Source organism: Pantherophis guttatus, chromosome 2, assembly GCF_059756535.1.
Source record: "Pantherophis guttatus breed Tessera chromosome 2, ASM5975653v1, whole genome shotgun sequence".
NCBI classification, from domain to species: domain Eukaryota; kingdom Metazoa; phylum Chordata; class Lepidosauria; order Squamata; family Colubridae; genus Pantherophis; species Pantherophis guttatus.
Window position 1 is genome coordinate 138,944,535 of NC_142064.1, and position 13,178 is coordinate 138,957,712.

The 13,178-nt window shown below is 42.2% G+C and overlaps 1 protein-coding gene across 3 annotated transcripts in view; it reads right to left on the minus strand.

Annotated features, from left to right (window-relative positions):
• Positions 1 to 834: 834 nt before the first annotated feature.
• The window catches only part of ACVRL1 (activin A receptor like type 1), a 54,808-nt gene continuing 42,464 nt past the window's right edge, over positions 835 to 13,178 (minus strand). For 2 of the 3 annotated variants that reach the window (XM_034412410.3, XM_087886916.1), the window contains 2 exons: positions 12,144 to 12,274; positions 1,982 to 3,885 (listed from right to left, as the gene is read on the minus strand). In XM_034412410.3, coding sequence (XP_034268301.2) covers positions 3,745 to 3,885; positions 12,144 to 12,274 — 272 coding nt within the window. In that variant the 3' untranslated portion in view covers positions 1,982 to 3,744. Of the gene's footprint in view, positions 3,886 to 12,143; positions 12,275 to 13,178 lie in introns of all 3 variants that reach the window. The other variant, XM_034412408.3, reaches the window with a different exon arrangement.

Genomic DNA, 13,178 nt, shown 5'->3' on the forward strand with positions numbered 1-13,178 from the left:
CTAGTTAACTTAAATTTTTCTTCCTGCAGACTTGCACATTTCTGCTATCAGTGGCAGTGGCAGTGGCTATGGAGACCAGAGGGTTTTTTAAAAAAATCAAATCCATATTTAGCTTAGACTGAGACTTGTCCCTGAGTTTAGAGTCTGCACATGAGGGCTTCTTTCCAGCACATGGAATGATTTATGCTTAATTACTTTTGATCAGAGTGGTTTGGATGTGTAGACTTATTACTACATATGTTACTGATTCACATGGGCAAGCTTCTGATTAAAATAAATATACAGTTAAGCTTCTGTGCCAATTGGAGGGCTGTGGGGGCACCGTTTTGCTAGCAAATAAGCTGAGATGATGGTTTGGGAAGAGCAGATGCATCTAACACAGTGTTTTCTTGGCTTATCAATGTGCTATTTTGTAGTTTTGTTCAACATCCATTATCAAAGCTGGAAAATTGATTGGGTTCTTAATGGTCAAATAACATGATAAAAATTCCAGCCTGTGCTACATAGAATTTCGAACTTCCTAGACTAATAAAAACATGGAGCCAGCCTCAATATTTTGGACACTCATCTATCCTGGATAAACAGCAGTTTGCAATCAGCAAGCAATTGGCTATGAAATCATGCAGCTGTTGAGCTCTTAGGGAACATAAGAAGCTATCTAGTTCAGTCACAAACTGACTTGCAGTGGCTCTTCCTCGGTTGCAGAGAGTTAACTTTCCCACCTTCATCCCAAGTGATCAGGATGAAACCCAAGACAAACCGTACATTTGTCAAGCATCCTGCAGCTAATCCTGCCTCTGATTAGTATATGGTAAGTATATCTGCAAAACCTTGTTTATTACTGTATGTTTTATTCCTGACATTTTTAGGTTATATATAAAATACTGTGTGCATCTAAAAGCCGAAAACCATTATGCATGCAATTTCCTGAAAATCAGTGAGACTAACTTCCCAGTAGAGCAATAGCAATAGCAATAACAATAGCCACTTTTGCTTATATGCCACTTTACAGTGCTTTACAGCCCTCTCAAAGTGGTTTACAGGATCAGCATATTGGCCCCAACAATTTGGGTCCTCATTCTACCCACTTTGAAAGGCTGAGTCAACCTTGAGCCTGGTGAGATTTGAACTGCCAAATTGCAGTCAGCCAGCAATCAGAAGAAGTAGCCTGCAGTACTGCACTCTAACCACTGCGCCACCACAGCTCAATATCATGGATATATTTTCAATCAGTCTTATTAAAGTATATGATGGCAAAAAGACTTTGACAAGCAGATATTTGACAGAAGAAATCCTGAATTCAGATTCCAATTCAGCTGATTGATTGGACATATCCATATCCCTCAACAAATATGTTTTTCCCCTCCTTTTTTAAACTACTGTAATCCAGCAAGCTTGCATGCACCACTCATTTGCATGAGCTGAAAGAAAAGGCATAGTTTAATTATTACTTGCCATCTTGGAGTGCATTTAGAACACTTGACTCCTGTTAGTCCTAATGGGATTTAAGTGGTCTCTGAGTGGAGATGTAGCTTTTTTTTAAAAAAAAACTTGTGTCCCCCCCCCCCCCCAAACTCCTTGTCCTCTTTTGTTAATTTGTGCTTCTCATCCTTCTCCCCATTACAGAATCTTTGTCTGGAGTCAGTTATTTTGGAACGTTTTTGCAAGCAACAAGGCTGGTGATTCCCTCCCCTCCCCCCTCGAGCATGTTTAATAAATACAAAAATAATTTATGTGCAAATTGAGGCTATTGATGAAATGAGGTTCTATGTTTTTCACTCAGTTCTACTCAGCTATCCTGCATATATATTATATGCTGATATACATTTCTATGGCATAGAAAGCTAATTCCTTGGAGATTGTTACCACAACTCAGTTGAATGAACAGGCCTTCCCCATTGCTTTCCTGTTAATGTTTTGTCTTCTCTTGTAATAGGCTATTCAGAAGTTCAGTCTTAGGCCTGATTAAAATGTTGAAAACTTTTTCCACCTTCCATCCTTTTATTCAAAATAGTCATTTTACAAGGACAGGCCTTGGCCTTTGCAATTTGTTCACTTGTAGATGTATCCAGCATGTCAAGAAGGAATCTACTCATCTCAGTTTTAGTGGAACTATTGGACTCGGTTTGCGCACAGGGTTTGTGAAGCTTACAGTTATTGCAACTCATCCATGCAGTACAGTAACATCAGGTGGAAAGAGTAATGTTTGACCCAGCTTATATTTTAGATAGGGTGCATTCCTCTCACCCCCCCCATCTTAAAATCAATAGGGTGAAGTTCCCATCATTTTATTTGGTTAGACTTTTGCCTTTTACTGCATTTGCATATGAAATTTCTCAACATTCAATTGAGGTAGTCATATGCAAATCCAACCATTGGACATTCACCTTGGTTCCGAATTACCTAAAACCTTTGAGGGCTCCTAAGAAAAACTGCAGTGGCTGAACAATAGTGTTGGTGATGCTTAATTCTTGCTGGGCTCAAATGCAGAAAAAATCTCATCCTATGTGTGTGTGTGCTAAGGTATTTAAATGTAATAGCTAGAGCAGTGGGGTTGTGCAATGAGCCAGAAGACACAGTTATAGTAGATTGGTTGGAGAGCGCTGGCTCCTGCATGAGGCAATCTGTGCTGTGATTGGACACTGTGGATGTAAAGGGGGAGTTTCTTTGTTTTCCCGCCTTTTTCTTCCATGTATCCTGTATGCTCTGTGATTTACTTCATGATGCCCCTGTTAGTCTGACTATCTTGTTTGCTGCAAATATAGATGTAAATATATATTTATTTATATAAAACTAAAAATTTATGTCAGCGTCTCTGACTTCATTTGGACATCTGCTGTGCAATTCCCTGACTCTGTGTGTATATGTGTGTATTCACTACCGGTAGTTGTCTTCCATCCACAGAGAGCAAAACCAGCTCCATTCAGCATGGTTGCTATCCCTGTTTCTACTAACCATGTTCAGGGATTATATGACAGGGCTAGTCAGGGCTGGTTCTAAGATCAGTTACAGGATGGAAAGCCATTTTGGAGCCTTGTGCTACTAAATTCCAGCTTATATATATAAAAAATCATGACTACATACAAGCAAAGCAATATCACACTGACCATCTAGACAGATTTCCATGTTCACATACAGATAGAAAAAACTGTCGTATAATCATAGCGGTCTCAGATTGAGCTGGTACAAAGGCTTGCATAGTTGTGCCTATCCCTTTAAACCATTGTAGGTGCTTTTGAAATGGCTCCTCTGCACACATGTATGCACATGCATGCACACACAGCTAGAGGCACGTACAGATTTTATACGTTCAATCTAAACACTACCTTTGCAAATGATCCTTAACTTAAGGCATTTCAAAGGCAGCCAACCCTTTGGGCATAGCAGCTGTGTTCTTTGCAAATGGGATCCCTCCCATTTTTCAGGATTTGGTGGCGAGACGGGCTGGCGTCAGGTTACAGATCCAGGGAGTATTTATATTAATGTACATTCTGCAAGAAGTGGGTAGGCCCCTCCTCCCTTTTGTTGCTACAGGAACAAATTAAGGATTCCAGAAGCTGTCATCTGTTCTGTGAAACTTCCTGCAGAGGGTCAGTTTGAGCTATAGAGCTCTAGTCCAAATCCTCTTGGTCAAGCTTCAAAGGAGGTCTGTTGAAGCCACAGAGGCCAGGACCAGCAGGAAACATTGAAGGGGTGACCTTGAACTTCCTTTGAGCCAAGGAGCCAGAAATCCAATCTCTGCTCCTAGAAGTTAGGAGAGTATTTGGGTTTGTGGAAGGAGGTGCTGAGTTTTTTCAATGTCTTTTTAATCCTCAGAGCTGTGAGTCTTGCTGAGGGACTCTGGAACCAGCATTCTTTCATGATCTTAGCTAGGGAAGATAAAGCCTGGAAGGTGAGTGGGGATGGGGGTGGTGGTGGTGAGGGAAAGAGAAGGGATAGTTAGAATCAAAATCTAGACTTAACACATTTTCCAAAATTCTACACAACTAGAATCTTGCATGCGTATTCACTGGACTCCCATCCTGAGCAAAAGCTTGGCAGAGTTTAACTATGGTTGAGACGACTGAGACAACTAGTCTTGCAAGGATGGGGTTATGAGACTTTTCTTGCATGGACTTTTCTTTTAAGCGTCAGGCCTGCTTGTTAACATGAGGTGGAAGTCAGGGATTGTTTTTGTTGAATTTGGGGCCACAATCAGAGTTAGGGTCTATAAGGATAGATCAAGGATAAATTAAGGAATTAACACTTTCATGTCATTTCCTATTGCCTGACAGAATTTCAGTCAGAGCTATCTTTGGAGTTGATGCTGAAGTTTTCTAGATTTATGACATCTAGGAGTGACATAAGTAGTCATATTCTCAATGTCTGACTTTTGGAGCAATTCAGAAGTCAATAGCACCAAGGACAGCTATAATGTTAACATACAATAAAAATTAAATGCTTAGTTATACTGTTATTCAGATTAGGGAGATGTTTCTTTGGTGGGAATACAGGTAGTCCTCAGCTCAGAACAGTTCATTTAGTGACTGTTCAAATTTACAGCGGCACTGAAAAAACCTGACATGACCATTTTTCACACGATCGTTGCAGCATCCTCATGATCATGTGATCAAAATTCAGATGCTTGGCAACTGACTCATATTTATGACAGTGTCCCATGGTCATGTGGTCAGCTTTTGTGACCTTCTGACCAGCAAAAGTCAATGGGAAAGCCAGATTCACTTAACAACCGTGGTACTAAAAATTGCAGTGATTCACTTAACAACTATTCACTTAACAACTACGGTTTGCTGAATAAATCCTAGATGGCAAGAAAGGTTGTTGGGCAAAAATCACTTCCCGCCTGGACTACTGTAACGCTCTCTACATGGGGCTCCCCTTGAGGAGCACCCAGAGGCTCCAACTGGTGCAGAGTGCGGCCGCGCGGGTGGTTATGGGAGCAACATGGTGCTCCCGTGTGACACCTCTCCTGCGCAAGCTGCACTGGCTCCTGGTGGTCTTCTGGGTGCGCTTCAAGGTTTTGGTTACCACCTTTAGAGCGCTCCATGGCTTAGGACCTGGTTATTTACGGGACCGCCTACTACCACAAGCAGCCTCCCACCGGCCGGTACGCTCTCATAGAGAGGGGCTCCTCCGGGTGCCGTCACCTAAACAGTGTCGACTGGCAGCCCCCAGGGGGAGGGCCTTCTCTGTGGGGGCATCCACTATCTGGAACGAGCTCCCCCCAGAGATATGGAGGATCCCGGATCTGCGCACTTTCCGCCGTGCTCTTAAGACTCTCCTATTCCAGCAAGCCGGCCTGGCCTAACCTTCTCCCCTGTTTTAAAATTCTTTTAAATCAAAATTTTAATCTGTTTTAAATTATTGGGATTTTTAATTGTCTCGGGCTAAATTATTTAATCTGGTTTTAATTATGTTCTTAACTTTTGTATTTATGTATTTTATTTTGTGCCTGTTCACCGCCCTGAGTCCTTCGGGAGTAGGGCGATATATGAATCTAATAAAACAAACAAACAAACAAACAAACAAACTTAACAACTGTCTCACTTAGCAACAGAAATTTTCAGCTCCATTGTGGTTGTAAATTGAGGATTACCTGTACCTCAGATCTTTTGACTTGTCATAAATGGATCAGTCTTTGATTAAGATTGCATTTATATCTGGATTCCATGTCCAGTAGGGGCAGGGTCTACTAGGGTGATCTGCCCAAAAAAGTTACTCAGTTTGAGTTGATTTTTAAAAGAGCTTGGAAAGTCTGTTGTAGCACCAGTGATTTTGTTGGTGTTCTGGTTGAAATGTAGAAGAAAGAATTTTAGCACTGTTCACAAAATTATTCCTGGGATAGACACATGTTAAAGAATTGGTGGAGGTGGGGGTGGGAAGAGACTGAAGTTTGGTAAGGTACAATATAAATGATTTTATTGTCATGGTGATCTCTGCAGCACAACAGCAATTGAACCAATCAGGGTGCCATCATTAACGCAGAATCAAATATGAAAATCTCTCTCTCCTCTGATAGGGTCAAACTTGGACACCCGATAATATAGAATAATTCTTAGTTCTATAAATCTCCCTTTTATTCTGTTCCTCAATATGACTTGCAACATATTTGAGAGTCAGTTTGATCTAGCGGTTAAAACACCAAGCTACAAACCAGAAGCCTGTGAATTCTAGTTTTGTTTTAGGCATCCGTTTTGGGCCAGTCACACTCTCTCAGCCCAACCCACCTCACAGCTTTGTTTTTTGTGAGAAAAATAGGAGTATTATGTATGTTTGCCACCTTGAGTTGTTTGTAAAGATAATAAAGGTGGGATATAAACAAACAAACAAACAAACAAACAAGCAAGCAAGCAAGCTTCTAAGCAGGAGTTTATTAAATATGTTTTTTGAAGGGAGGGGTGCCTTCAACTCAATGTTGACTCCTGGTGATTGATTGGACAAGTCCCTGCAGTCTTTTTTTATTCTTGGCAAGATTTTTCAAAAGTGGTTTGCCATTGCCTTCTGCCTAAAGCTGAGACAGAATGGCTGGTACAAAATCACCTAGTTGGCTTTGTTCAACTATATCGCTGCTACATCTGCAACTAGCAAGCAAGTCTCCCCAAAGGAAGAAAAAAAACAAAAAGCTGAGGAAATAAAAGGTTCATTTCGGCTGACAGCTGAAGCTACCCTGAAGATTTATCATTTCCTTCTGAGGATTCAGCATGCATTTGAGAATTTAATGTCTCCAGACTATAGGATACCCTAGGAGACAGAATGTAGAGATAACCCTCAATTTATCTGATGGAACAGGGTTTTCTGAAAGTGTCTGTTGTAAACAGGAAGCTATGTACACTTTGAAATGAAAGTCGGAATAGACCCACTAAGCATGGTGTTTTCCAGACTCTCCATAAGATGCCATTCAGCGATTGTGTTCTGAGTACAGATCACCTGAGGGGGGCAGTAAGAGATGCAAACCCTCGTCCCTCATTATACAGGTACCAAGACGATCTGACAAGGATTACAGAAAAGTGGAAGAAGGGCTTGTGTGTCAATCACACAGTTCTGGGAAGGGGAGGGAAGGTGGGAGGTGTCCTAGCAACAGTCATGGCCCCTGAAGAGAGTGGAATTGAGGACATCAGAAAGGCATCAATAGTGAAATATCATATCTATGCAACAGAAGGTAACCCTGAATTTTAAGATGACTACTTCTGAAAAAGCAGTTAGAGGGGGAAAAAAAAGTCCTGTGCAAGGCCTACCCTCCCAAATAAATATGCAGGTAGGATATGCTTCAATCCAAGAAGGACAGGGATAAAAAAAATAAAAACAACGCAAGTAGAATGAATTAGAATGAAATGCCAATAAAATAAGATATCCATTTATAAAATAAATTGAAGCTCATCTGCATATGGCCAATTACACCAAAATCAACCTCATGTACACAAACACAACTACATATACAGGTAGTCCTCAATTTATGACCACAATTAAGCCCAAAATTTTGTTTACTGAAGCAGTTGTTAAATGAGTTCTTGCCACAGTTGTTAAGTGAATACCCGCAGTTGTTAAGTTAGTAGCACGGTTGTTAAATGAATCTGGCTTCTCCATTGACTTTGCTTGTCAAAAGGTCGCAAAAGATGATCACAGGACCCCAGGACACTGCAACCATCATAAATATGAGTCAGTTGCCAAGTGTCCAAATTTTGATCACGTGGCCACGGGGAGGCTGCAATGGTCGTAAGTGTGAAAAACTGCCATAAGTCACATTTTTCAGTGCTGTTGTAACTTTGAAATGGTCACTGTATATGGTTGTGCACAGATGCATCCTGTCTTCAATGCCCCCACCCCACCCCAATTAAAAAAAAAACAGAACAGGGAGAGGCAAGGAAAAAGGGTAGCTGAGCTAGGAAAGAAACAAAGAGGAAGGAAAGAACAAAACAGAGAGATGAGCAGGCACAGAAGACAGATGGACAGAAGAAGGAAAGGAACTGTTCTCGGGAGCAGACGAGTGCCTGCTCCCGAGGGATGGGTATTCTGCAAAGGCATCCATTGCCTTCTGCATGAATCTGCAGCCTCCTGCACTCCCTGCATCTTATCAGTCAATGGTATGCCCTTAACCACTTGCACTGTCCCAGTTTGGACCAGCCAAAGCTTCTGAGTGATCTTCCAAGGCAGCCTTTGCAAAGCGTCTTGCAGTAAGTATTTAGGCAAGATAAATGTATTTGTGTATCTTGTGATGAGTACTCCATCACTAGAAATGTTCGATCTTTGGCAAAGGACAATGCGAATGACTTCATCCCTATTTGTTGTAACTTTAGAGTAACATCAGCGAAAATGGTTGGGACTATTTGCATTTGTTTTTCTTCCCGGGTTGTACAGCGAAGTTATTCTGTTGCTTCATTAGGCACGCAAATGTCAGCTCTAAAAGTGCTGTCTCAGCATATAGCCTGTGTGATGACATTACAGAATTTCCCATGCTATAGGAAAAAGTTACATAATCAGGAGGACAGGGTACAATGTTGGCTAACATATGCTAAAGCCGTTACCATATGGTTTTAGTATTGAGGATAAATTATTTGTGTCTCAAGGCTTCTGGCAGCTGGCAATGAGGGTCTGGGAAGAGTTTCACAATTCGGAATGCTCCACTCCAATCTCCTTTTCAGATAAAGTACAGGTGGTCCTCAACTTACAACAGTTCATTTAGTGGCCATTCGAAGTTACAATAACACTGAAAAAATGCCTTATGACTGTTTTTCATACTTACGGCCTCTGCAGCATCTCCATGGACACATGATCAAAATTTGGATGCCTGGCAACTGCATCCAAACATCGTATTTACGATGGTTGCAATGTCCTAGAGTCATATCAGTGGTGAAATCCAAGTTTTTTTACTACTGGTTCTGTGGGCATGGCTTGGTGGGCGTGGCAAGGGAAGTATATTGCAAAATCTCCATTCCCACCCCACTCCTAGGGAAAGATACTGCAAAATACCCACTCCCTCCCCACTCCTGGGGGAAAGATACTGCAAAATCTCCATTCCCATCCCACTCTGGGGCTAGTCAGGGGTGGTATTTGCCGGTTCTCTGAACTACTCAAAATTTCCGCTACTGGTTCTCCAGAACCTGTCAGAACCTGCTGGATTTCACCCCTGGGTGATATGATCACATGACTTTCTCACAAGCAAAGTCAATGGGGAAGCCAGATTTACTTAACAACTGTGTTACTAACTTAAGAGCTGCAGTGATTCACTTAACAACTGTGGCAAAAAAGATCATAAAATGGGGGCAAAATTCACTTAACAACTAGCTCACTTAGCAATAGAAATTTTGGGCTCGATTGTGGTCATAAGTTGAGGACTACCTGTATAGAAAAAACACTATCGAAGTGGGATCAGCCACAGAGATGGTTGGCCCAAGGAAATCCACCTCAGTAGGAAGCTCATCAAGGGATCTTGAGCTATTTGCTATCTCACCACTAATTCAGTTTAGGGGACATATTTTACCATTTAGATCTTCGCGAAGGAAAAAATGTCATGGAATATGAGGATGAGAAATAAAAGCTATCTTCATGGGATAAAGTAGTGGACAGGGCTCTTCAAGGAATGAAATGGTGTTCAGGCTCAATGATTCACCCCTGGCTTAATTAAGATGATGGCCCTGTTCAAATTCAATTGCTAATTGGGGCACACCCTTGTTTACATGAAGGAATCTTCAGTTTGGTGGTCTGCAAAGTAAAAAACAATCCCTTATCGTCCACTTGTTTGCATGCATGGTTTACTCTAAGGAGGGCGAATAGCTCTGTGCTGGCATTTTATCTTTTGACCACCCAAGGCCTTGGTCATCCTCCCTCTAGCTTTTGGGATTCCAGCAGCCGCTGCCCATGATTCTTCCTGCTTGTCTTATCTTTGCATTCTTTTTTTTTCTTTCTTTCCCTGAACTAGTGCCAAGGTTCTCTCCCAGGGATTCTGAAGTCATAATTTACAACACAATCTGCGCTTCTCTGTCTTATAAAAGCCGAGTAGGTCCTGCAGCGGATTTGCCAGGTATCAAGCCAGAGATTGGCCTGGCCCACTGAAAACAAAGAGTAAATCACTTATTTTCTTCCCTATTCTTCCCTCATTCATTCAGCCCTATCTCGGACAGATGTTCTACAGTCGTAGAATACAAAGAAAATTGGGAAAAATAGAAAATGTAGAAAAAAGGTTGGATAGGGAACCGGAAAGGACAAGACCAGTGGTGGGTTGCCCCCAGTTCGGACCAGTTTGCAAGAACCGGTAGTAAAACCGGCAGGCGGCCCCGCCCACCGCCCCGGATGTTCTCATCAGCGATCTGCGCATGCAGAAGCTTCCCGTTGCGAACCGGTAGTAAAGGTAAGTAGAACCCACCCCTGGACAAGACATATATGGGCCCTGTGTCTTCTGACTAACTAGAAGACACAAAGCTATATGATAAATCTTCAAGTGGAAGCCTGGCAATCTGAACTGTTACAAATATTATTTCTTCAGATGTTGCCATGCAGAGATCTTGCCTCTGGATTACCACCTCATAATTTTTGAAACCATTTTACAAAGCAGTCCCTATTTAATTTTTATAGTGGGTCTTTTTGTTTTTAATAATGACTTTTGATACTTTTTATAATGATTGTTTTTTTATATATTTTCTATTTTGTTGATTGTTGTAGACCAGGGGTGTCAAGCTTGCAGCGCATGGGGCGGATGCGTCACACGCTGGCCACGCCCACCCCTGGTTTAGCAAAGGGGGAAAAAGTCATGATGTCACGTGATGACAACGTGATGTTGCGAGTTTGACACCCATGTTGTAGACTGTCAAAAGTCACTTTTTGTGAGCTGGGTTGCCACACATATGTGATTAATAAATAAATTAAATAGTTAAATATCCCAACAGGGCCATAATGTGATGGGACAGCTCAGAATTCTTCCAGGGGAAGAACACCAAGGCATGGCAGCCTTTGTGTAGTGAGAGTGGGCATCAGTGGTGAAATCCTCTGAAGTCTGCTACCGGTTCTGTGAGTCTGCTAATGAGCATGTGCTTTGCGCACACATAGCACTAAAAAAAGGAACATTTTTCAGTCTTCCGAGTCTGCAAAGGTAAGTAGAACAGTGAGGGGGGGAATCCACTGTGCCACACGATTTAGATTAGCTAGAAAGCAGGAAATCCGATGATTCTAGCTAATATAAATTGCACGTCACAGCTGATCTTCGCCAAGCTGATCATTGGAAATACTGGTTTGCCCGAATCGGTAGCATTTTTTACTACCGGTTCGGGAGAACCGGTCCAAACCGGTAGCATTTCACCCCTGGTGGGCATCCTTGTAGGGAAATGCCTACCCTGCAGCTGTAGAGCAGAGTTTCTCAACCTTGACAATTTTAAAATGTGTGGACTTCCAACTCCCAGAATCCCCCAGTCAGCATGTTGACTGAGGAATTCTGGGAGTTGAAGTCTATGCATGTTAAAGTTGCTTGGGCTAAGGAACATGGCTTTGGAGGAAGTGCTAAACATGATCATCAGGGCAGCTCTTTCAGAGAAGAAGGGGAGTGTGAATTAGCTGATGGGGTAAATAATCTCATCTTTCCAAGACAGTTAGAAGATACATGGCATCATTGGGATAGGGCATGGCTTTCTTCCTGCATGGAAGGGGCCTCTATCTCCTCAAACTGTTCAATAGATCTATCCTATGTGGACGCGGTATAAGATGCTTTCTTTGCTTTCTTTGCTCCTGCCTCTACTCTGGAAGTTGATGGCCGCACAACAGGGGTGAAATCCAAAATTTTTCCCTACTGGTTCTGTGGGCGTGGCTTGGTGGGTGTGGCAGGGGAAGGATATTGCAAAATCTCCATTCCCACCCCACTCCAGGGGAAGGATACTGCAAAATCTCCATTCCCTTCCCTCCTGGGGGAAGGATATTGCAAAATCTCCATTCCCACCCCACTCTCGGGCCAGCCAGAGATGGTATTTGCCAGTTCTCTGAACTACTCAAAATTTCCACTAACGGTTCTCCAGAACCTGTTAGAACCTGCTGGATTTCACCCCTGCCACACAGCAATCTTAGCTCAACAAGCGTCCTTTTTGAAACAACGGGAACCCCTTCCTGTTCAATAACAAAATAAAGCACTAAAAGTTATTTTTCTAATAGTTTGCATCACTTACCGGGTCAGAGAACATCCGATTTGGAATGGTGGGTGTCTGCTGGTCAATGCAAACCACTTTTTTCATGTCTTCAAAGCTGGGGTCGACTGGAACCAAGTCAAAGAAAGGAGGTTTATAATCTTCAATAATCCCTGCAGGATAAAAAAAAAAAAAAATGGAGGGAAAAGGAAGGAGAAGTCTTGAGGCTGGAAGCATGCAGACATTATTCAGTGTGAACATCATCTTCCTGTACCATCTGTTATGTCCAGCCCAGGTCCTGGTGTTCGAACGTAGTCAAATAAGGACAAAAGAAAAGCTACACAGATTCAGGAGGACTGTGCTGATAAAGGATCAGGCTCATACAAATAGAAAAAAAAAATATTTTTCAGTGGTTCTGTTTCAATTCTATGAGTACACAGGTATATATATGGAAAAAAGCTAAATCTGCCCATTATCTCAGACTAGGGGGATCATCATGAACATGGAACTGGAATTTGTTTAGATCCTATGCCAGCAATCATGTTCTCCAATGCCATATAAGCTAATGGACTTTCTTTTTGTCCTGGAATCAAAAACAACTGAACTGAGTCTGAGGACGTTGCTGTAGAAAAGACCTATTTTGATATGCATTTCTGCCATGTGGCAACCCAACCCAACCATTTGGGTTAAATAAAAGACTTTAAAACATTTCCTCTGGAAAATCTCAGAAAAGATTCCACCCTGACAATGTCCAGGCATAGGTGGGCCTCCTCAGTGGAGAGGAAAGACCAAGGTAGAAATCTTTTAGACAGCCTCCATTGAGAAATAGCAAGTGGTGAGACTACTTTTGTTACTGACAACACACATGCCCATGCACGCCTTACGAGCAAATGCTCACATGTCTTCCATTCAATGCAATAAAGCAGTTTCCACTAGCTGAGCAAGGTAGGTAGGTGGGAGGGGCAGGGGTTAATGTTGAAGGAAGGCTTGACCTAGACCAGGGGTCTGCAACCTTAAACACTCAAAGAGCCATTTGGACCTGTTTCCCACAGAAAAGAAAGCACCGGGAGCCACAAA